General features: G+C 41.4%; 1 protein-coding gene across 2 annotated transcripts; it reads left to right on the forward strand.

Annotated features, from left to right (window-relative positions):
- Positions 1-23,039, forward strand: Bbs2 (Bardet-Biedl syndrome 2). Of its 2 annotated transcripts, none has more exons than XM_090357614.1 (17): positions 1-232; positions 3,803-4,030; positions 4,532-4,657; positions 5,517-5,579; positions 6,751-6,828; positions 10,034-10,138; positions 10,226-10,312; positions 12,429-12,564; positions 12,788-12,927; positions 14,202-14,346; positions 14,433-14,604; positions 15,357-15,486; positions 17,370-17,501; positions 18,022-18,159; positions 19,196-19,308; positions 21,168-21,316; positions 22,443-23,039. In XM_090357614.1, exons 1-17 carry the CDS (start codon positions 116-118, stop codon positions 22,547-22,549), a joined length of 2,166 nt encoding a protein of 721 aa, XP_090213740.1. In that variant the 5' UTR covers positions 1-115; the 3' UTR covers positions 22,550-23,039. The 2 variants fall into 2 exon arrangements, with proteins under 2 accessions (XP_090213740.1, XP_090213742.1); XM_090357616.1 differs by lacking the exon at positions 1-232 and adding an exon at positions 398-700.
- Positions 23,040-24,084: the final 1,045 nt, after the last annotated feature.

The following is a 24,084-nucleotide window of genomic DNA, read 5'->3' on the forward strand; positions in this document are numbered from 1 at the left end:
GTAGGCGGATTGCGGGACGCGGGCTGGTCGGTGCTTTCGCGCCGGCCCGAGGCCGCTGCGGCGAGGCGTCCCGGTGAACTTCACTGGCGAGGATAAGGCCGGCCCCGCCGCCATCATGCTGCTGCCTGTGTTCACCCTGAAACTGCGCCACAAAATCAGCCCCCGCATGGTGGCCATAGGGCGTTACGACGGGACTCACCCGTGCTTGGCGGCCGCCACTCAAGCGGGCAAGGTAACGGCTCCCACCGGCTGGCTCGGAGCCGGGCCCGGGGCCTCGGGACCTCCGACCTCCGGGGTCCCGCCCCGCCCGGCTGCCTCGCGCCCGTCCCCGGTTGCCTGGCAACCGATCAGCCGCCGTCCACACTATCCATCCTAGAGTTTGGGGCCTCCCCGGAGCAGCCTTTTCTGAGCAATTCAAGTTTCTCCAAGCCAAGACTCCTAGAACTGGGGCAGTGTTGGAGTCGTTGGTCACCATCAGGCGCTTAGGGAAGAGAAGTCCCCAAAGGGAAGGGGCTTGGCCATCCCGCGTTGCCAGCCCCAGGACCTCTTCTTGTCGTCTGCAGCTATTCACACCTTGACAGTTGAAGCAGCCCTGAAGTAAAAACTCAGATTGCGTTTTGGGTGCTTCACCCTGCATGTTCACAGTCCGTTCGCGAAAGTGTTTATTAGGTGCTTTGCCATGTGTCAAGTAGTAAGCCAGGTGAGAATCTCAAAGATTAAAAAAAAGAAAAGATAGAATCACCCAGTATTCACACCTCCAGTGAACGTCTCCTTTACGCGGGGATAAAGGTGGGATCTCTGCTTTCAGAAAGCTGTAGTCCAGAAGGGCCATAACCAAGACAGATGTGGGCTTTGTTTATGGATGTGGGCATACCCAAATGCATTGGCACGGTGACACCAGGGGCATGACTTCTGCTGCAGCCGATGAGGCTCAGGTGGTGGAGCATTTGCTTAGAATCCTTGGGTTCAATACTCAGCAATGGGAGAGGGGGGAGGGGCATAATTTCTAACAGGTACAAAGCCTTATTATTTATCTCAGCATCTTTGCTACTGGCCAAGGGTAGTTGTTTAGCACAGGTGTGGATTCTGTTATGTACTAATTTCAGAACCTCTTGGCAGAGTACTTAATAACAGTACCTAATACCCAACATAGAACACATGGAGATTACATGTTCATACCCGAAAAGTACGTGACATATGGGAATAGTTGCTAGTCATTAGGTGTTTATTTTTTTTTCTGAAGTCCCACTTTACTGATCAGAAAATCAGTGCCTTAGGCCACTCAGAATGTAGGAGAAATATAATATATTTTCTGTCCCAATGTAGATTGCATTTGTGAAATGACACATTTTTCAAGACATTTCCGTAGATGCTGTACTTCATAGTATGTGCCTTGGTATGCATGGCTAAAATGTTCCTTCTTAGTATGTTGTATCATGGAGTAAAGCACAGAGCACAGAGGCTGGTATGTGATGTTACCGTGAGGAGGGCACTGACATTACCAGAAAGACATTCCTCTTACTTCTGCTGTCCATTCATGGGCCTGTTTCTGGGAGTGTTCTTAGCTCTGCTGGTGCCATGGGAATTGTGATAAATTTTATCCCTCTTTGAGAGGGCTTGGCAGACAGTTAACACATTTGTATTCTCTATCTTTCTTTTCTCCCTCATATGTGTGTATGTATATGTGTGTGGTTACATTACAATATTTTCCCTCATCCTGGAATGGTTATCAGCACATCTGAGCTAGAAAATACATGCAAGGTGAGTTACAGCCACCCCCTGAGGTGCCTGGGGAGGGGTCCATTGGTCAGGTTCCTGAGCTTGACTTTTTTTTTTCTTTCCTGAAGGCACAGATAGGCATCTTTGTGGACTCTATTTCTCTGTGCCAAGAACAGCAGAAATGGATCTGGGGAAAAGTGTGACTCCTGGGATTCGTGTTTTCCTTGGCAAAAATTGCACTTGTTCCATTATGTTAATAGTAACCACTGGACCTATATCTCAGTTCCTTGCTTGTTCTTGTTCAGCACATCTTACTACCAGAGCGTTTTAAGATTTCCTTTTTTTTTTTTTCTTTTTTGTCAATTGTGGGGTTTGAGATTAGGGATGATGTCCTTGAATCTCTTTACTTGAGCCACAGTGCCACTTCCAGTTTTTGAGTAATTAATCAGAGATAAGAGTCTTACGGGGACTTTCCTGCCCAGACTGGCTTCAAACCTTGATCCTCAGATCTGAGCCTCCTCAGTACCTAGGATTACAGGCATGAGCCACTGGCACATGGCTGTAAGAATTCTTTTGTTCAGAACTCTTGTGAAAGAAAGTGTGATGTAGTCTAGGGGATACTAGATTTCACGTTTGGATTTTGTTTGTTCGTTTTTGCTCTGTCACTGACAGAGACCTGAGACCTTGGGGAAAAGCCTTCACTTGCCTGATTAATGATAGGATCAGGTGCAATTAATATTTATAAAGCAAGCCAGGTATTAGTAGCTCACACCTATAATCCTAGCTACTCAGAAGGCTGAGATCTGAGGATCTTGGTTCAAAGCCAGCCTAGGCAGGAAAGTTCCTGAGACTCTTCTCTCCAATTAACCACCAGAAAACCAGAAGTGGAGCTGTGGCTTAAAGTGGTAGAGTACTAGCTCTGGGTGAGATGTAACATCTAGGCCCTGAGATGAAGACCCAGGACCAACACACACACACACACACACACACACACACACACAAAGTCATGTTGTAAGGTACCTCACAAATGAGAACATGGCAATGGTATTCAGTAGCTGCACATATTTTTTTTTATATGTTTTTAGTCACTGTTTTTGAAAATTGTTTTTTTTTGGTAAATAGGCCACTTTGTATAAGTAATAATTTTAAATCATTACTGTTTGGATTTATACTCATTTAAAATTAAATTTGGTCACTGTAATCTAGTGTTGTGAATCTTTTTTTTTATCATATTGGCCCCTTAGTGCTTATTTTAACAATGAAAACTTCTCAACTATATATATATATAGTGTGTGTGTGTGTGTGTGTGTGTGTCTGTCTGTCTGTCTGTCTCTCTCTCTCTGATTTAGTATCTCAGTATATAGTCCAGGTTGGCATTCAACTCATCATCTTTCTGCGTTAGCCTCCCTAGTATACCATGTTTGATAGGTCTATTTCTGTGGCCCTTTGGAGTTCTAATGTTTAAGGCCCTTTAACACAGTTTGCTATCTTGGGAGCAATATGACCTCACTTGGGAATGCCTTTTTTTGAGATCTTGGTGTGTAGCAGTCATGTCAAAGCTAGTAGAGGTTTCCCATGCATTGATGAGAAAAATGTTGGTACAAGCGCTTTGGCATACTGCTGTTGGACAGCATGTGAGCTGCCCTGGCAGGCAGCAGCTTCATCTTCACTTTGTTCTTTATGATTCTAAGTGCCACTGGATTCCCATAATTCATGACTTAGAGGTGGCTAGGCATAGCGCTAAGGATGAGTGAAGTACCTCAAGTTTCATAGATTAATATGACTTCTTTTTATTTTTTGCCAGGCCTGGGGCTTGAACTCAGGGCGTGAGCACTATCCTTGGGCTTTCTCAGAGCTAGACTTCTACCACTTGAGCCACAGTACCACTTCTAGCTTTTTCTGTGTATGTGGTACTGAGGAATTGAACCCTGGTCTTTGTGCATGCTAGGCTCTCTATCACCATGCCAAACTCCTGGCCTAACATGACTTCTTATTAATGATTTTGTGTTAATAATCTAGTTTAAAAATATATGATGTTAGTTTGATACTTTTGATATTTGATACAATGAATTTTTTGTTTCAGGTTTTTATTCATAATCCTCATAACCGGAACCAGAGCTTCAGTACTTCCAGGGTCTTCCAGAGCCCCCTGGAGTCTGAGGTTTCTCTTCTTAACATTAATCAGGCTGTCAGTTGCCTGACTGCAGGATCATTGAACCCTGAACTTGGCTGTGATACACTTTTAGTGGGGACACAGACTAATCTTTTGGCTTATGATGTCTACAATAATTCAGATCTGTTCTACAGAGAGGTTAGTATACCCGTAATAATTGTATAATTATTGTTACCATTAATGCTGATTGGTTTTTGTGTATGTGTATGCTGGTACTGGGGTTTAAACTCAGGGCTCATTCTCTTGCTGAGCTTCTCTTACTCATAGCTTAAACTCTATCATACCTCCAGTCAGGCATTTTACTAGTTAATAAAAAATGGAGTGTCTTGGACTGTTCCACAAAAGCCTGTGTATTGAGTTTCTGGAGGATTTGACAGTCTTGGAGGGCATGGATTATCGCAGGTGCAGGTGTGAGAGCCAGGATTTGCTCTGAGTTCACCCTGGATCTTCCCTCATCCTTGCAGAAGCCACAATGACAGGCATCAGTGACAGCCTGGCTCTCCTCTTTGGAGAGACCCTGTGGTTTCCCGAAGTGATAACAGAGGAGGAATTTGAGTATCCAGGTCAAGTACAAGTATGCATTGCTCCAGTGAGCCTGCAGAAAATTGTACCTGTGTCTCTCTTTTCTCTCTTTCTTAGGTTGCAGATGGGGCAAATGCCATTGTGCTGGGGTCGTTGGGAGACATTGCCTCTCCTCTGGCAATTATTGGCGGAAATTGTGCTCTTCAAGGTTTTGATCATGAAGGGAATGATCTCTTTTGGACGGTATGAAGAACTAAACTAAGTAGTCTTTTTTTTTTTTTTTTTGGTGGGTCATGGGGCTTGTCCCTGAGCTCTTCCGCTCAAGGCTACTGCCCTACCCCTGGGCCTAGCTGTTGTCCCTGAGCTCTTCAGCTCAAAGCTACCGCCCGACCCTGAACCAAGTCCCACTTCCCATTTTCTAGAGGTTAATTGGAGATAAGAGTCTCAGGTCCTTTTATGCCCAGGCTAGCTTTGAACCTTGATCCTCAAACCTCAGCCTCCTGAGTAGCTAGAATTATAGGCATGAGCCACCATGCCTGGCTTAGAACTAAATATTCTGTTTTTTTTTTTTTGCCAGTCCTGGGCCTTGAACTCAGGGCCTGAGTACTGTCCTTGGGCTTTCTCAAGGATAGAGCTCTACCACTTGAGCCACAGCACCACTCCTGGCCCAGAATTAATTTATTCTTATTGGTACTCAGTAACTTTTAATTTTCTTTAGATATTTTAAAAACACTGATTTTACTGATAGTGAAAAAAATACAATAATGTAGTTCTGTACATTAAAAAAGGTATGAGGGGCCGGGAGTGTGGCCTAGTGGTAGAGTACTTGTCTAGCCTGTATGAAGCCCTAGGTTTGATTCCTTGGTACCAAATACACAGAAAAAGCTGGAATTGGTAATGGGGCTCAAGTGATAGAGCAAGCCTTGAGAAGGCTCAAGGACAGTGCCCAAGCCTTCCTTGACTTCAAGATCCAGGACTGGCAAAAAAAAAAAAAAAAAAGGGTGTAATTTGGAGTAACTCATTTGTGGCTTGTGTAATGCAGTAAATTTTTTTATTAAATGAGAAAAAATGGGATAGTAGTGACTTTCGGTTTCATTTTCAGGTTACTGGAGACAATGTTCATTCACTGGCCTTGTGTGACTTTGATGGTGATGGAAAGAAAGAGGTATGTGGGGAAGTAGATACAAAGGTACTGTGTTCAGCTGAACGTTTCCCATTTCAGTGGTAATGGTGTTGAGAGAAGCATTAGCTTCTCATGGCTGATTTTGGAGCTCTGTTAGCTAAATGATAAGCTGTCAGCCTTTGTCTATTCTCTGTCTCTGTCTCTTTGCCTATCTCTTACCCTCCTTTCTTTCTTTCTTTCTTTTTTTTTATATTTTTTATTGTAATTAGTAAAAGGGTTACATGATATTTGCCAGATAGATGGTGCATTAATTAACATACATTGATACCCTTTCACAGGTCTTGGTACCCATTACCCTCCCCCCACCCCCCACCCCCGTCTTGGTTTTCCCCCGTTCCCTATCCAATTTCAAATAACCAAATACAAATATATCCAATATATCAGATAACAACGTGAGATGCTGTAACCATATGAGATTTCTGTTTTTCTGGTTTTGAGATCAGGGGCCCTGGCTGGCCTTGAACACCTGGTTCTACTGCAGTCTCCTGAGTGTTGGGAATCAAAGGAGGTGCAACTGTGCCTTGCGCCTGTTACCTCTCTTTTGAACAGTAAATTACTTGTGTTTGATACAAAGATCAAAGCCCTGACATTTTTAAAGGAACAGGAGAAGGGAGAGAAGACAAAATGGTTGATGGGCTCTGAGTCATATTCACCATCTTATCAATTGACTCTGATGTTTTGAGACAATATTAGTAAGTAGTCAACTTTTGGGGAATCTAAGCACTAGAGATTGTATCCTAGCCTTTGAAATTATGTAATGCTTACTCTAGAAATTTGCTTCTCAAGTCATCAGTATGTGTGAAAAGCTGTGTTGGGCACTGACTTATCCCTCTCTTGTCCATGGACGCTGAGCTCTGGTATCCACAGATGGCTTCTTTCTGTAGCCTGGGAAATTGCTGAGCCAGGGCATATGTGCAATGTGTAATGAAATGTGTGTTCTGACCTGTGCTCCCTGCATGCATGGTGAGATCTGTATTGGCCACTTTGGCCTCACTGGCTGGATTGGTTGGGACCTCACTGAATATTGAATTACTACTGGAGGACTGAAATTGTTGGGTAGCGGCCAGGTGTTCCCTGATATTTTTTTTGTTTTATTTATGGAAGTTTTGTTGTATTCACTGATAAACTGAATATGTTTGATTTCTCCTTTCAGCTACTCGTTGGATCTGAAGATTTTGACATTCGAGTTTTTAAGGAAGATGAGATTGTGGCAGAAATGACAGAAACAGAGGTAGGAGGAATTATGGTAAACTTGGGCAGCACAGCCAAGTGTAATGTAAATGAGAGTGTGGGCATCTTCTCACCACCTGGAGGGTTTTAGGGTAAGACCGGTGGGCTTTTACTTCTCCCTGCCTTTCTATGTGTCATGATTGTTGTCTTAGATAGGATCTCACTAGGAATTCCAGCCTGGCCTGGAATTCTTAATTATCCTCCTGACTCAATTGTAACTGTGGACAGAGGAGAAATGAAGGAGAAACATGAGTGCCCAAAGCAGCAATGTGAAGAGTGAAGTGTCTCCAGAGAGGTTCTTTAATAAAGCCTGTTTATGGTGCTTTTCTACAAAGAAGGTCATAGCTTTCTTTTTTTTTCTTTTTCTTTTTTCTTTTTTTGGTGGTGGTAGTGGTGATTGTAGGACTTGAACTCTGAGCCTGGGTGTTATCAAGACTAGCCCTCTACCACTTAAGCCACAGCATCATCTGGATTTCTGGTGGCTTTGGAGATTAGAATCTCATGGACATTTTTTTTTTTTTTTTTGCCAGTCCTGGGCCTTAAACTCAGGGCCAGGGCACTGTCCTTGGGCTTTCTCAAGGTTAGAGCTCTACCACTTGAGGAGCTCTACCACTTGAGCCACAGCACCATTTCTGGCTTTTTTTCTATGTATGTGGTACCGAGGAATTGAGTCCCGGTCTTTGTGCATGCTAGGCAAGCACTCTACCACTAGGTTAAACTCCCATCCCTTTTACAGATAATTTCTAAGGCTGCTGGAGCCTGGCTTCATTTGATTCTCTTTTCAATGTGAATTTATTATAAACTTAGTTGAAGCCAGATGGTACTTAAATTTAAATTCAGGGCCTTGCACTTTCTAGGCAAGCATTCTACCATTTTAACTACCTCCCTAGGTCTTATTGCATTTTTTTTTAACCTGTCCTGGGGCTCGAACCCAGGGCCTGGGCATTGTCCTGGGACACTTTTTGCTCAAGGCTAGCTAGCACTATGCCACTTGAGTCACAGCACTACTTCTGGCTTTTTCTATGTATGTGGTTCTGGGGACTTGAACCCACGGCTTCATGCATGCTAGGTGAGCACGCTACCACTAGGCCATGCTCCTAGCCTAGAGCTCTGCTGCTTTTGAGTTGTAGCACCAGTTCTAGCTTTCTGTTGGTTAATTGGTGATAGGATATCTTACGGACTTTCCTGCCTGGACTAGCTTCAAACCCCAATCTTTAGTCTCAATATCCTGAGTAGCTAGGATTACAGACACCTGACCATTATTTCATTCTTTAAAAAATTTACAAGCCTCTCCAAAGAGGGGGAACTGAAGCAGTTAAACAGTCACTGGCCTGTAGGTTCTGTGTCTTGCATTTCATTCAAAATTGTGGCATATCTTTTCCCATTTTGTGGGAAATGACCAGGTTTTTTTTTTTTAATTTTTGGGTTTACCAGTATTACATATGAGAAGACACAGGTCTTAGAAAACAAGAGAGGAGCATGTCACAGAGCAAAGAGTCAAAGGGGACTTAATGCTTTTCTGGTACACAAAAGAAGGAAATGAATCAAGAAGCATTAATAAGCTAAACTTATGAAAGCATGGACTTCTATAAAACTGTCCATTTGAAGTGTCAGGTGGTAGTGCATGCTTGTGATCCCAGCTGAGTCAGGAGGAGCAGGAGTTCAAGGGCAGCCTAGACTGTAGTGAGACCTGTCTGAAAAAACTTTTTTTTAAAAATTTGTTCATTTGCAGGGCCATTTTTCTGTCCTTTTGGTTTGTTATTGCACTATTCAAGTATCTGTCCATATCAGAACATTACAATTTAGCAATTGAACAGTACCATATTACTAGAAGAGTCCTTGAGCTAAATAATTCAGAAGCTTTCACAGTTCTTTGTATTCAGAATTAAGTGAAGTGGGTGATTTTGTAGGAAACTTGTAGGTGTAAAGAAAATTATATAACTATTTCTCCTCCTTTCAACAATTTCTTACCTTTATGCAATTTCATTCTCATCTCTTGTTTGAGGGCCATAATTAGAAAATAGATGAGCAGAATCACATCTGTCATTTAGTTTTCACTTGAACTTCTAAGGATAATTTTGTTCAGTGTCTAAATTTTTTTCTTTAAAATTGTGTTCAACTCTGTATTGGTTAAATCTGTGTATTGCCCCATACTGCACAGTTCTTGTGCTTGGGTTTTCAGTTTTGAAATGATTGTACTATCTCTTACCTCTGACAAGCCATAAATATTGCCATAGGAAAAAAAGTATACAAAGAAAAGTCAATTCCAGAAAACTGGAATAATTGAGACTAGTCGTTTAGTCCTCAGGCTCAAATTCCAGGAGTTTTACATTAGGCCTGGCTTCCCATCCCCAGATGCCAAGAAGAGACATGGAGAAGAGCAGAGAAAGGAGTTTTACTACATGGCAGCCAAGTGAAGCTAGAACTGTACTTCCTCCTCATCTGTCTTCAGTGTTAGAGACACTGGCCTCAGATTTGATAGGGAGAACTAGAGGCAGGGGTGTAGAAATGCAAGGTTCAGACAGTCCTAAGTTACAGGGGAGGACTGGTGGGCCATTAATTAGCTCAAGTTTTGTTCTTGGAAGACTTCCACAGAAGTTATTTCCTTGTCACTGGAATGGGTCAGCAACAAGTTTCCTGTCAGGTACTCTCCTGAACTTCGGCTGTTTTCTTTGAGATGCTAAGGAGACGACCTTTCTTGTTTGATGGGCAGTTTGCCCTCTGTCACAAGGTGTTTATTGGTGAGTCTTCTTATTCCTAGAGCCCAAGATGATTATAAAGTGACTGCTGCAGGAAATAGTTGAGATCAAACAGTATAGATGCAAAGTAGTGAGTTAATTCACAGGCTCAGCACTGATAAAATGGCTCTAATCACTAAGTCTATGTGAATTAATGTATAATAATACATATTGTACATAGTCTAGATCTTGCGTACTTAGCTTTATTGTTTAGTTTTCTGAAACTTTATCTGAATTACCAAACTTTATGGCTTTGTTTCGATCTGATTAGCCTATTCTGAAATAAATGACATGGATCACAGAGAAGAGTAATACATACCTCACTCTTGGGTGAAAGTGTTTATTTATTTTGGAAGTTATTTTAAATCTAATTTTAATACTGTTGTAGCAAGATGTGAAGTTTCATAAACCTATACTTTACATTAAAGTGAGCCTTAATGATGATGTATGTTTGTGTATTATTTGCAGATAATCACCTCTCTGTGCCCCATGTATGGCAGTCGATTTGGTTATGCCCTTTCCAATGGCACCGTTGGAGTTTATGACAAAACAGCTCGATACTGGAGAATTAAAGTAAGTATAAGTCAGTCTGTATAGTCAGAAATTTTATAATTTCAACATTGAGATTCTTTGATACTAATTATTGGGATTCCTTTTCAGTCCAAAAATCATGCCATGAGTATTCATGCTTTTGACCTGAATTCTGATGGAGTATGTGAACTGATAACTGGTTGGTCCAATGGGAAGGTAAGTGTCATTAGCAGAATTCATGAATAATTCACAGTAATCATGATAGATATAATTCACAGTGATCATGTAAATAAAAACTTAAGTTCCTTGGCTGTGCTTTCAAATTTAACTCTTTAATCTTTATTTCTTCCTGTTACACAATGAGTAAATGTCCTTTGGCCTTATCTCCTGTTTGAGAGAAAATCTCCAAGGTGATTCTTTCTCTTTTTGAAGGAATGGGAATCTGTTAATCAGATTGATTGTGGTTGTAAGCCAGGAAAAAGAGGAATTTAATCATCTAAAAATGAACCATCAGTATAAATCTCTAAAACTGATAGAAGCTGAGAATTAATTGGGCAAATCATGATAGCATATTGTTTTCTCAGCTGTATATCAAAGAAAAATACTTTCCTTTTTTCTTTTTTTTTTAATGTCAAATCAGAATTTCTTACAGCTTTCTGGCAAGTCATGATTGTCTTGGTAGAAACTGTTTTAAGTAGCTGGATCTCCATGGATACTCTTTGCCCTAGCTTTCTTCCCTGTCAGAATTGTCTGTCTGGTGGTGAGGAGATCAGATAGTTCCATTTTTTTTCTTCTTGTTTTTTCTCTCTCTTTGGCCTCTAGACTTCTTTGGTTATGTAAAGAACAAATAAAAAGTTGTTAGGTGCCTAACATGTGTTTCATGTTTGTAATCTTAGCTACTGAGAATGCTTCAAGGCCACACCAGTGAGAAAAGCCCAACAAATCACCAAAGCAATCACCAAATTAGTCATCAAAATTGCTGGAGTGGAGGTTTAGCTTAAGTGATAGTATACTAACTCTGAGAAGCCAATGAAGAATAAGGTTCTGAGTTTAAGTCCAAGTATCAGTACAAACATTTTCAAAAGGTATTTTTTGTTTTACAATCTTCCAGATTATAAAAAGTTAAGAAAATTATACAAGTCTTATGTAAGTGGGAAAGCTGCCTACATTTAACAAAAATAGCATGGATAATGAAATACACAAATTCATCTTGTGAATATTGATGTAAAAGTTCCAAATAAATGCTACTAGCCAGTTACTCTATCTTTAAAAAGTCTGTTTTTGAGTTGGAGGGCTATCCCTTCCCTAAGGACAAAACCTGCCAGATAAACAAAGGTGCAGAAGATTCACAGAACTAGAAATGTATAGTCCTTAGTAAATGAACTCTTCTTGTTTGTTACATATTATAGAACTGCAATGGCAGAAGCAGTTCAAAAACTATGTAAGTTCAGTTAGCTCAAGTTAGAGGATTGTATTAAAGCTCTCCTTTACAGGCTATGCTAGTCATAATCTTCATGCTCACGTGATGTTACTGTAGGTAATGTGGCTGGCTAAATGAGTGTGATGTATTCCATACAAAGAATAGGTCATGCCTATAAAGCTTGTTATGAAAAGTCAAAAATAATATATGGCATTGTCATTGAAGAGGTTGCTCTACCAGATTTCCTGCAGCTAGCCTTGACTTGCTAAGAACAAAATCATCGCAGGAGAGTGCCCTTCATTATTGTTTTTGACATGTATTTGCAATTGATCAGCGGGTTTTTATTTGTCCTGTCCTCATGAAACTCTCTTGAAAGCAGCTTGACTAAATGACTCTTCAAGGTGGTTTATATCTTAGAGATTTGTGTTGCCTTTAATCTGTAGCATACTTGACTTTTTAAAAATTAATTTACCTGGGCCAGGAGTTTGGTCTAGTGATAGAGGGCCTTCCTGACATGCATGAAGACTCAGGTTCAATTCCTCGGTACCACATACATAGAAAAAAAGCCAGAAGTGGTACTGTGGCTCAAGTGGAAGAGCTCTAGCCTTGAGAAAGCCCAAGGACAGTACTCAGGCCCTGAGCTCAAGCCTAGGACTGGCAATAAATAAATAAAAATTAATTTGCTTTATTGTTATTATAGAGGTGATATTTAGAAGGCATACATTCACATGCATCAGGTGATATCTCCACCCAGGAGTTGCACAATTCACTTTCATCAATGTCCTCTGTGATTCATTGCTGCACTTTTCCAACCTTTTTCCTTTGATTCTGTACCCCCTTGGCACCCTCCAAAGATATGCATGTGAATCCACTGAGCATATATGGCTTTGTAAGTTTATGTTTTATTTTTAGGTGGATGCTCGAAGTGACCGAACTGGGGACGTCATCTTTAAAGACAACTTCTCTTCTTCTGTTGCTGGCGTGGTGGAGGGAGATTATCGGATGGACGGCCAAACTCAGTTAATCTGCTGCTCAGTGGATGGGGAAAGTAAATTGGGATGAGAAAAATCCTTGACAAATTAGATTTCTAATTTGATTGGTTCAAAATGCTAGGAAATTCCACTGTGAAGTATTTTATTAAGATCCTTTTGTCTATTAAGTTCACTTAAGAGAATGAGGACCTAGGTTTTTGGTTCTTAAGAACAAATAATTGATGTGGTCCAGCTTGGATTCTTTCTCAAGCCATTGAGTGATTTTCCCCCTCTGCTTAGTCCGGGGCTATCTGCCAGGCACTGCGGAGATGAGGGGGAACCTCATGGACGCCAGTGTGGAGCAGGACCTGATCCGAGAGCTGAGTCAGAAGAAGCAGAATCTACTGCTGGAGCTCCGCAACTATGAGGAAAATGCCAAGGTAGGGGAAACGGAATCTGACACACTGAGGATATGGGCGCCAGTTAGCCTACGGACTGCCCTTGACATCTATGCATGTGCAGATTGCGTCAGCCCTTTTTTCTGGCCAGTGCTATAAATAAGAAGGTACGGAAGCCAGGGGCCCACATCTGCAATCCCAGTATGTAGGAGGCAGAAGGAGTTCACTACATACAGCTCTTTCAGAGATTAAAAATGTAAGTGTCGGAACATGGCTCAGTGGGACAGTGCTTGTCTAGCATGCAGAAAGCCGAGGCGTGATTCCCAAGCCCTGCACACAAAAATAGGATGGGGCAGGGGGAAGGGGAGGGGCAAGCATGTATCTGTTGATCCAGAAACTCCACTTTCAGGCAAGTAAACTAGAAATATGCCTTGATATGAAAAACACTGCAGCACTGTAAGAGTTCACCCTGTGTAGAGAGGGTGTGCTCAAGCTCAAGGCTTGCAGCACACAGACTTGGGCTTACTAAGAAGAATATCTATGGGAGTTTGTGGGAAAAAAAACAAACAAACAAAACAAGAACATTATATTTAGAGCATTTCTTTTATACTTTTCAAATGCAGTGGAGAAATCGACAGCCAGAAGGATTCTGTGTGTATTTGTATACATGCAAGTTGGCTAGAGGATAAGCTGGGAAGGGGAACTTGAACTTTGTCTGTTACCTATTTGAATCTGCTACATAGGATCTCCAGTGGCACTATTGGCTAATGTGTTGTATTTAACAATTTGCTAGACCAAAGTGAACTTCTTCCTCCCTACCCTTCCTTCCCTCCCTCCCTCCCTCCCTCCCTCCTTCCTTCCCTCCCTTCTTCCCTTCTCTCCCTTCCCTCCCTTCCTCCCTTCCTTTCCTAGGGCTTGAACGCAGGGCCTGGCACTTTTGCTTGCTCAAGGCTGGTGCTCTACAACTTGAGTCACACCTTCACTTCTCCAAGTGAATTTCTTTATTGATTTGGTGCTGGGGATTGAGCCAAGACTTTGTATAATCTAGTCATATACTCTAATACTGAGCTATACTCCTAGCCCTTGTTATTCTAGGAACAATACAAATAGAATGCAAAAGCATGATGGTATACCCTAGACCATTACCACAGACCGGTGTGGTCATTTTCCCTCATGCTCAGTGGAATTCAGTCAATGAATGGGACTCATAAGAAGATGGGGAGTCTGTCTTTTGAAATTGAGTAGCCATATTATATAATATGAACCTGTGTTCAGTGTCTCATCATCTGAAGTGAAGCGGGTGGGATGTTTTACAGGCAGACCTGAGCAGCCCACTAAATGAGGGAGATGGGCAGAGGGGCATAATCCCAGCCAATACCAAACTCCACACTACTCTCTCAGTCAATTTGGAGAGCAAGACTCAAGCTGCACATGCAGAGCTGTGCATCTCCACTTCCAATGGTAAGACGTGACTTACAGCTGGTATTTGCAGGTTCTGAGCATCTGAAGAGTAGTTCCTGAACTGCTGTTTTTCCTCTTCCCTGCAGACACCATCATCCGCGCAGTACTGATTTTTGCAGAGGGAATTTTTATAGGTGAAAGCCATGTGGTTCATCCTAGCATACATAATCTCTCCAGTTCTATCCGTGTCCCAATTATGCCTCCCAAAGATGTCCCTGTGGATCTGCACTTGAAAACCTTCGTGGGTTACAGAAGCAGGTGATCCTTCACAAGTCACAGTTCCTTGTCCTAAATAGAGCACATAGAGGAGGGCAGGCTGGGTGGGTTTCCCGTTATGCATGCATTCCATGGGGCAAGAGGACCATTCTGCGGTTCTGTCCAGCAATCATGGTTTCCCATGAACTTTGTTTAATTTGGCATCTTTACAAAAGGAGGAAAGGCATAAAAGCTTAAGAAGTCAAGTTCTGTCTTAATCAAATGATCTCAGAGTTACACAAACCTTAAAATGCATTTAGTTAGGGGTCAGAATGTATCTCATAGGTAGAGCAGATGTTTTGCATGTGGAAGGCCCTAGGGTTCCATCTGTAGCAACTTAACACAAAAAAAGTTGAAGTGATAATTTGTCAGCTTCCTATTTTGGCCTCTAAGACTACAAGGATTGGGATGCATTTTGGTATTAGCTGCTCTGGTGAAAGGTGTGCAGACTCACTGCTTCTGGAGAAGACGAAAGCCCTTTTCCATGATATTGGGGTGTTTTGAATCCTTGATGCTTGCATGCATGTTCTTGTACAAATGTGAACACATGCACGTGCATGTGTACACACATTGTTTCTAATTCCTAAATCTCACTAATATGGTACTTTAGCACTTAAGTGTTAAGGTTGGTTGTTTTTTTTTTTTTCAGTGAAACCAAATATTAATTGGTAGTGACCCAGAAGTGGTTTTATTTTCTGGGCCTTGCCTCTTGAAATAACACTAAAGACTTCTCGTGTTCCATTGGTTGGCTGTAGCACCCAGTTCCATGTATTTGAGATGACAAAACAGCTTCCCCGATTCACCATGTATGCACTTACCAGTCCAGACTCTGCCAGTGAGCCTGTGAGCTATGTGAACTTTATCATTGCAGAACGGGTACAGAGGGTGAGTGGTTTGCTGTTTTCTTTCAGTACTTTTGTACTTCAGAATCCTCCAGATGTTACTTTGAAGAAAGGGAGAATACAAAAATGAATTAGGAGAGTAGCAGTAAACATGATGTGAAAGACATCTGGGGTGTGGTGTTTGCTTAATAACCTGTAAGCAGAATAATGCTGAAACATCTCTCACTTTGAACAAATCCTCCAGTTACTTATCTACACAATATTTTTTTTTATTTGGCCAGTCGTAGGGCTTGAACTCAGAGCCTGAGCACTGTCCTTGGGCCTTTTCCTCAAGGCTAGTGTTCTGCCACTTGAACCACAGCACCACTTCCAGCTTTTTGCATATGTGATACCAAGGAATCGAACTTGGGTCTTCGTGCATGCTAGGCAGGAACTCTACCACTAGGCCAAACTCCCAGCCCTTCTTCACAGTATTTTTATTTTTAATACTAGGGATTGAATCTGGGGCCTTACATTTGCTAAGCAAGGATAAACCTTGTTCCCAAGCCCTGTATCTCCTTAGTTACAAGTACATTTTTAATCACTGAATTCCTCTGTCTCTGTTTTGTTATGTGCTCATTATGTGGTTGTCTTGACTTAAGTGTTTCAAGAGGAATCTATATCAAGACACAAAGAGAGAAATGGGGTAAAGTGGCATATACCCGCAGGACCAGCTCTTTGAGAAACTGAAGCTGAAGGATTGCTTGAGCCCAGTAATTTGGGGCTAGCCTGGAACAAATAGCAAGACCCTGCGTAAATAAACAGAAAGAGACTGGGATGCTGAGAGTATGTTTTTGGGGTCGGGTGCTACCTTTTCTATATTCTTAGTGTCCTTGAGGACTTCCTTTCATTAGTCTGAATCACAGTTTCCTAATATATAAGTGAGAGTAAGGGCTGGAGGCATGGAGCAAGAGATATAAAGAGCAAGTTCAAGCACCAATACCAGTTCTACATGCAAAGAAAAAAGCAGTAAATAGGGATAAGACAGTATCACTTGTCTCATGGGGACGGGGGCTGAAGATTATAGGATGGTGTGAAAGCCTTTGTAAAGTTTAAAGGATAGAAGTGAATTTTAACCTTGGATGGGCTTCAGGTTCTAGGTGAGGCTGCTTACGTAGATTCTCTGGTACTTGTCTGGCCCCTGGAAGCCATGGAGGTTTCAGTGGAGGGGCCATAGGCCAGTTCTTACATGTAGGTTATATTGCAAACCACTGGAAAATGTTCTTGTTAACATGAAAACTGTGTAGCAATTACTTTGTATCTGGTGTGTGTGTGTGTGTGTGTGTGTGTGTGTGTGTGTGTACATATACTTTATTTAAAACATTTTAATCCAGGAGCTGGTGGCTCATGCCTATAATCCTAGCTACTCAGGAAGCTTATATCTAAGGATTATGATTCAAAGCCAACCCAGGCATGAGACTGTGAGACTCTTATCTCCGGTTAGCCACCACAAAGCCTGAAGTGGAGCTGTGGTTCAAGTGGTAGAGCCTTAAACAGAAAAGCGCAAGGACAGTACGCAGGTCCTGAGTTAAAACCTCAGGTTTGTCACCAAAGAAACCAAGCCCCCCCCACATTTTAAAGAACATAATGAATAGTTTTAGGAGGACATCATGGTCCAGGCTACACCCACCCAAGCATCCTTCTTCAATCCTTTGTATGTTGCATGTCAGATTATGTCCAAGTAGAAGGTACTAAATTTGGTCTGGGGGGCCAGACAAAATTATGAACTTTGTATAAGGAGGGAAAAGGCAGTGTGATTAGTGTTTTTTTGTGAGGGATGAGGTATAAATTTTTTAACAAAGTGGCTAAATAAGAGAGAGGGAGAAGTCTTGTTTCTGTAAAGACAGTACTTTCAGAGTTGTTTATTTCATTCTGTTCATTTTGAAGATCGTTATGTGGCTCAACCAGAACTTTCTGTTACCAGAAGACACTAACATCCAGAATGCTCCATTTCAAGTGTGTTTCACATCCTTACGGAATGGTGGCCAGCTCTACATAAAAATCAAACCTAGTGGAGAGGTATTGTATCATATCATGGGTATTAGTTTTTCATGTGCAGTCAAAGACTGCATATGAAGTCTAAGACTGTTCCATCTTGACAACACCTGCACTGACAGGGTATAACCTCCCTCTCTCCCTCCCTCCCTCCCTTCCTTCCTTCCTCCCTCCCTTCCCCCTTCCCTTCCTCCTTCCTCCTTCTCTTCCTCCTTCCCCCTTCCCTTCCTCTGTTCCCTTCTCTCTTGCTTTCTTGTATGATTGGCAGAGAGAGGGTTGGGTTTTGTGCACCAGAGGTACACAAAAACATTTTCATTGTCTGAATATATGTTTAAAATTTATAAGCTAGGGGATTGCTCTTTTGGCCACCTAAAAGAAATAATGAGGTTTATATTTTCTAGAGGGTAGGAAGAAACCTTGTCTCATTCACCAAGTATATGCCCAGTAAATGTGTTGAACAAGGAGAAATTTAGGATCTGTTTCAGTCACACTTGTCTCATATCTGAGGGTGCTAAACTTGCTGTGTTTTTTTTTTTTTGTCTAGATCACTGTGAATACTGATGATATTGATTTGGCTGGTGATATCATCCAGTCAATGGCCTCATTTTTTGCTATTGAAGACCTTCAGGTAGAAGCAGATTTTCCTGGTTATTTCGAGGACTTACGAAAGGTGCTGGTGAAGGTGAGAAGGGAGGGCACCTGTGCATGCGTTTGTAGAACATGGGTCTCATAGTTTGAGAAGTTTCTCTTAGGAAATTGGTGAGACTGTAGCCTTACTTACGTTATAATCATGTTTTCATACAAAATTTTTATACAAACTTCAGCAGTGCTAGTTTTCTTGTTAAAGAATTCTTCTATAAAAGTAGATAGTTACTTTATGACTACCTTGTGTGTTTTTTAGGAGGATGCTTAAAAAATACATATCGGGGCTGTGTTGCCTAGTAATAGAATGCTTGCCTAGTATGCATAAAGCCCTGGGTTTGATTCCTTGGTACCACATACACAGAAAAAGCCGGAAGTGGTGCTGTGGCTCAAGTAGCAGAGTGCTAACCTTGAGCAAAAAGTGTCCAAGTACCCAGGCCCTGAGTTCAAACCCCAGGACTGGCAAAACAAAACAATGTATCCACATTTTCCTGTTCACTCTGTTGTCTCTTGTTATACCTACTTTCATCTTATTTATTCTTTCTTTTAGCTGCTTTCCAGCCTCCTCACACCATCCCCATTCCAAATAAAAAAGCACAATGAGGTCACTCCAAGATCCCTGCCTTGTTGATGTGTGTGTTGCTGTTGCTCTTGATGCTGCCATGGAAGGGACTGGCCACATATGCTGTCACTGGGGATATATTCTTGAAGAGGGGCTGAAATAATAGGAGGCAGTGAATGAGTGAAGAGGGGAAAGAGAAGAGCCTGTGCATATGGTACAGTGTCTTCTCAAGTCTGTCTAGTTTTGAACAAGCCTGTGAGGCCTTTTTTTTTTTTTTTTTTTTTTTTTTTTGCCAGTCCTGGGCTTGAGCTCAGGGCCTGGGCACTGTTCTTGGGCTTTTCTCAAGGTTAGCACTCTGCCACTTGAGCCACAGCACCACTTCCAGCCTTTTTCTATGTATGTGGTACTGAGGAATTGAACATGGGTCTTCGTACATGCTAGGCAAGCACTCTGCCACTAGGCCAAACTCCCAGCCCCTGTGAGGCCTTTTTAATGCCCAGATGTTCACTTCCAGGTGGATGAGTATCATTCAGTGCATCAAAAGCTCAGTGCTGACATGGCTGACAATTCTAATCTGATCCGAAGTTTGCTGGTCCGAGCAGAGGATGCCCGTCTAATGAGGGACATGTGAGTATTTAGCATGGCTAGGATGGGTGCAAAGGTCAACATGTGAGCAACCTGGAATAGCAACTTTCAGATGTTACCTGTGGAACTCTAAGTTAATTTAGTAACTTTGGAAAATAACGGCATTATTGGCAAAGTTGAAAATATGGATATTCCATGACTGCTGTTCACTCTTGCATATAGCCTGGAAAAATTTGTGCACATATAAACCAAGATACTTGTACAAGAACATTCATAAAATCATGTTTACAAGAATCCTGTATTTGTTTTCCACTGTTACAATGAAATACCTACTGCTAGGTGATATATAAAGAAGTTTTGTTTGGGTTTCTAGGCTTTAAGTCCAAACAACATGGGACTGGTTCTGTTAAGGGCCTGCCTGGCTGTTCCTGTTGGCAGATAGCATCATGGTAGGAGTGTAAGAATAACACAACATGGCGAAAAAGAAGGGCAAAGACTAGTATTACTATTAATTTTTCTGGCAGTACTGGGGTTTGGACTCAGTCTTGTAACAGCTCTTTCGTAACAGCTCTCAAGAGAGAACTAGCCAGGGTCCATCCAGAACTACCTCAGTCCCTCTCCAGTGAATGACCTAATGACCTTGTAGCAGGCCGCGCCTTTTCAAGTTACTAGCATCTATTACATCACCACACTGAGGACGATGTTTCTACCAGACTAACCTTTGGGGGATACATTTAAATCATACTAAAACCAGAGCAAATCCCCAAGGGAAATAATGCAAACTCACACCAACAGTTTAACAGATAATATTCTGGTGCAAGAATCTCCCTTGACACACAAGAGCATGGAGAAACTTGTTTCATTCCATTGTAAGAATATGTAGTAACCTGTTTTATCCGTTCACCCATTAATGGATGTTTGGGTGGTTTCTCAATCTTGGTGATTTGATATATTTGCATACTGGATTTCCTTTTTTTGCAAACATGCATTTTCACTTCTCTAGAGACTTCTGAGTTAAATAGCAAGTGTGGTTTTAATTTCAGAAGAAAATACCAAATAACTTTCCAAAGTAACTAATTCGTTAGAGCCAGCTGCTGTACATCTTTGTAAGCACTTGGCATTTTCCATTAGGAAATTTTAATATTTTTTATTGCTGTATAGTAATAATTTGTTTGGTTTTATTTAAGTTTTACTAGTCCTGGGGCTTGAACTTAGGGCCTGAGCACTGTCCCTGAGCTACTTTTTGCTCAAGACTAGCATTTTACCACTTGAGCCACAGTGTCACTTCTGTTTTTTTCTTTTTCTTTTATTTTTTTGCCAGCCCTGGGCTTGAGCTCAGGGCCTGAGCACTGTCCTTGGACTTTCTCAAGACTAGAGCTCTACCTCTTGAGCCTCAGCACCACTTCTGGCTTTTTTCTATGTATGTGGTACTGAGGAATCAAATCTGCATGCTAGGCAAGCACTCTGCCACTAGGCCAAACTCCTGACTAGGTTTTTCTGTTTATGTGGTAGTGAGGAATCGAACCTATGGCTTCATGCATGCTAGGCAAGCACTCTACCACTGAGCTGCATTCCCAACCCTAGTTGGGTTTTAAAGTTATACTGTTTTTCTTCACCCATCGGCACGGAGAACTTAATTCTTATAATCACTAAGAAAAGCCTATTTATTTGGAAGAAATAGAAACCTAAACAAAACTTCTTTACATATCAATGTATATTAAGGCAGACTTTAGTAGTTACCCATTTTAATGAAAATACAGTTAAAATGGGTTTTTAAAGAATGTAAGAAGTGGCCATGTGAAAGCCCAAGGACAGTGCTCAGGCCCTGAGTTCAAGCCCTAGGACTGTGAAAAAAAAAATTTAAGTTTACAAGTGCCAGTGTTTCCTGTTCATTTCCACAGGAAGACAATGAAGAGTCGTTATATGGAACTCTATGACCTAAACAAAGACTTGCTAAATGGATATAAAATTCGTTGCAATAATCACACAGAACTGTTAGGAAACCTTAAAGCAGTAAATCAAGCAATTCAAAGAGCAGGGCGTCTACGTGGTAAGTGTTCTCATGGCACTGTAATTTCTCTGTCAGGTTTTTGAAGAGGAGCTCTGTATTCTGAAATTCTTCTTAGGGTCTGAAGTACCGTACTTTTTATTTTTATTTTGTCGGTCGTGGAACTTGAGAGTACCATATTTTAAATACTCCAAAGTTGTTCCCATTGTGTGAATTTCCATAAACAAGCCTGATGTTGACTTTAACAAGGCTCCAAATCTTTTTCTTTCTTAATGTGGGGGGAGGGATATTTTGGGGCACTAGTGTGATACTGCTGCATCATGCCTTCAGCCCTATTTTACACTTGCTTCCTGCCATGAGCTTTCTGTGGTTGCTGTGATTACATGTATGTGCCATGTCCAGCTTTCCTTTGCAGAGACAAAGTCTCATGGACTTTCAGCTCAGGTTGGCTTGGAACCATGATTCTCTCTTTTCTTTAGCCTCCCCAGTGGCTAGGATGACAGGCATGAACCACTGGCACTTGGTCTTCAGACATTTTTAGAGAAGGAAAACCTTCAGGTCTTTTTTTTCCTAAGATCTTGTTGCACCCTTTAAAGAAAAACTTAGTGTACATACTCACAAGAAAGTATGTAGCCTTAAAAGCTTCATTTTAATGAATCTTTTTGAACATTGATAAGTGCACAATTGAAAACTTTAGAAAAATACCATGAGGACAAATCACAGGAAGCAGAAAAAAAGCCAGAGATTTATAATTTTGCGATGAGTCAATGCTTCGACAAACACTTTAGACATAATGTGCCAGATGGAGGTGCTTTGGTTCTTTTCTAGAAAACTTGTTTTGGTTTTTAGTTTGAGCTTGTTCTCTGAGTTTGTTTTGTAATAAATTTCCTTACCAAATTCTCAGGTAGTGAGAATAGTAAAATTTGCATGTGAAGCTCTTTTCTACTCTACTTTTATGTTGTTTTGAAAGTGGCCACTAATTTGAACTTTTTAAACTTACAATTTTTTTTCTTTAGTTTTTTTGCTGATGTAGTTCTGAGGAATTGAATCCGAGGTCTCATGCATGCTAGGCAAACACTACTATTAAGCCACATTTCCAGTCCCTAATAATTATTTTAATTTTTAATAATCTCTTGGGGAATACTGAAACTTGATGCTTCTCATACAGTTGGAAAACCGAAGAACCAAGTAATCACTGCTTGTCGGGATGCGATTCGAAGCAACAACATCAACACATTGTTCAGAATCATGCGTGTGGGCACAGCATCTTCCTAGAAGATGAGGCGATAGGAAAAGGAGAAGTTACTTGGAAAAGTTTTTCTTTAAACATCTACAGTGGTTTGCCTTGCATAAATCCTGGTGAACCCCAGGCATTGTGGGAGAAAAGCTGGTGAGTATATAGACTAAAGACAAAATATTACATTTCTATCTTCCATCACACCACTGGTTGCAGGAGATTTGGATGTGGGAAGGTGAATATCTCTGAAACATCAGTGCTTCAGATGTTCAACTTTTGATCATGTAAAGTTACAGCAAAAGTAGATTCTTTTTTTTGAAATTGTAATTCAGTAAATGGATTGTTTACTTTTTCATTAAAATTAAAGGGCATTAGTTTTCGTTGTTGACTCATTGTAACATCACCATATCACTTGTACAAACCATTTGTATTTTGTATTGGGAAAAATTTGAAGCTAGCCTGGCTAGTGAGACTGGTCTGAAAAGTTTTTTTTTCTTGTTGAAAATAAAGACACAAAACTATGCATTAGTCCGCCTCCACCAGGTTATGCTGTTCTATATCATTGTCTTCCACTTGCATGTTTTGTCTTTCTGGATGTCTTCAGGGGCAGTAATATACACAGAACCATCTTTGCCTAAACAGCATTTTCTTCTAGAATCTCTTCTCAAGGATTTGTCTAGGCTGTTGTATAGTTAACTCTTTTGTAATAAAGTGTAGTATCAATCCATGGCACTTATCAGGTACTGTATGCACTTCCATGTGCTAGTTTTATATGGCTGGTACCAAGCACAAGCCATATTTTGCACTGCAGGCTCCACTAACCACTAGTCTTTCAGCTCCCTTAGTCAATGGGCCCATTGTCCATTATATATTATATATAAGGTGTGTCCTTGACTGCTCAGACAGAGCAGCTTCTCAGTCAGTTATAGCATCCTTCATCATTATGTACATGATGTAACTGACAGCAACAGCAGAATGGGGCCCTGGGGGATTCTGTCCCCAGACACCCAAATCCGTGCTCAGAAAGCCTCTGCTGTTGACACACTAAAGACAAATAAAAGAAACAATCATATTTCCACATGTGGGTCTAAGATTTAAACCTAGCTCTCCAGAATCTGAAAAGTGGCCCTTTGATAGTACTGAGAGCCGAACCTCCAACTTCTTAAACCATCTTTAAGCTTGGCATACTTGACGGTGTCACTATCTAGCACTTCCCTGGGTTAAGCCACTGACTTACTAACTCATGAAAACACATTAGGAATTATGTGGCTTCAGTGTGGCTCAGTGGTGGAGTACTGGGTGGGGGCTGAGTAACGCCATGTCTAATATCTTTCTACTGAGACAAGGCAAGGCACAAGAGGCAGGGCGCAAGACTTGAATATGATTGGTTACAAATGTGTTATTGTTTATCACTCTCTGCTGGGACCTAGAGTGCGGGTATATTAGCTGGAGGAACTTCCTCAGGAGGGTTTTTGGAGAGATTCCTGCCTTGATGAAGCTGCGTGGCGTCTGTTCGTGCTCCAGGGAAGGAAGGCTGAGTGCGGGAGGACAGTGGGTCTCTCCTCTTGTGGCT

This window comes from Megascapheus bottae, chromosome 24 (genome assembly GCF_031878675.1).
Source record: "Megascapheus bottae isolate mThoBot1 chromosome 24, mThoBot2.hap1, whole genome shotgun sequence".
In the NCBI taxonomy this organism is placed as follows: domain Eukaryota; kingdom Metazoa; phylum Chordata; class Mammalia; order Rodentia; family Geomyidae; genus Megascapheus; species Megascapheus bottae.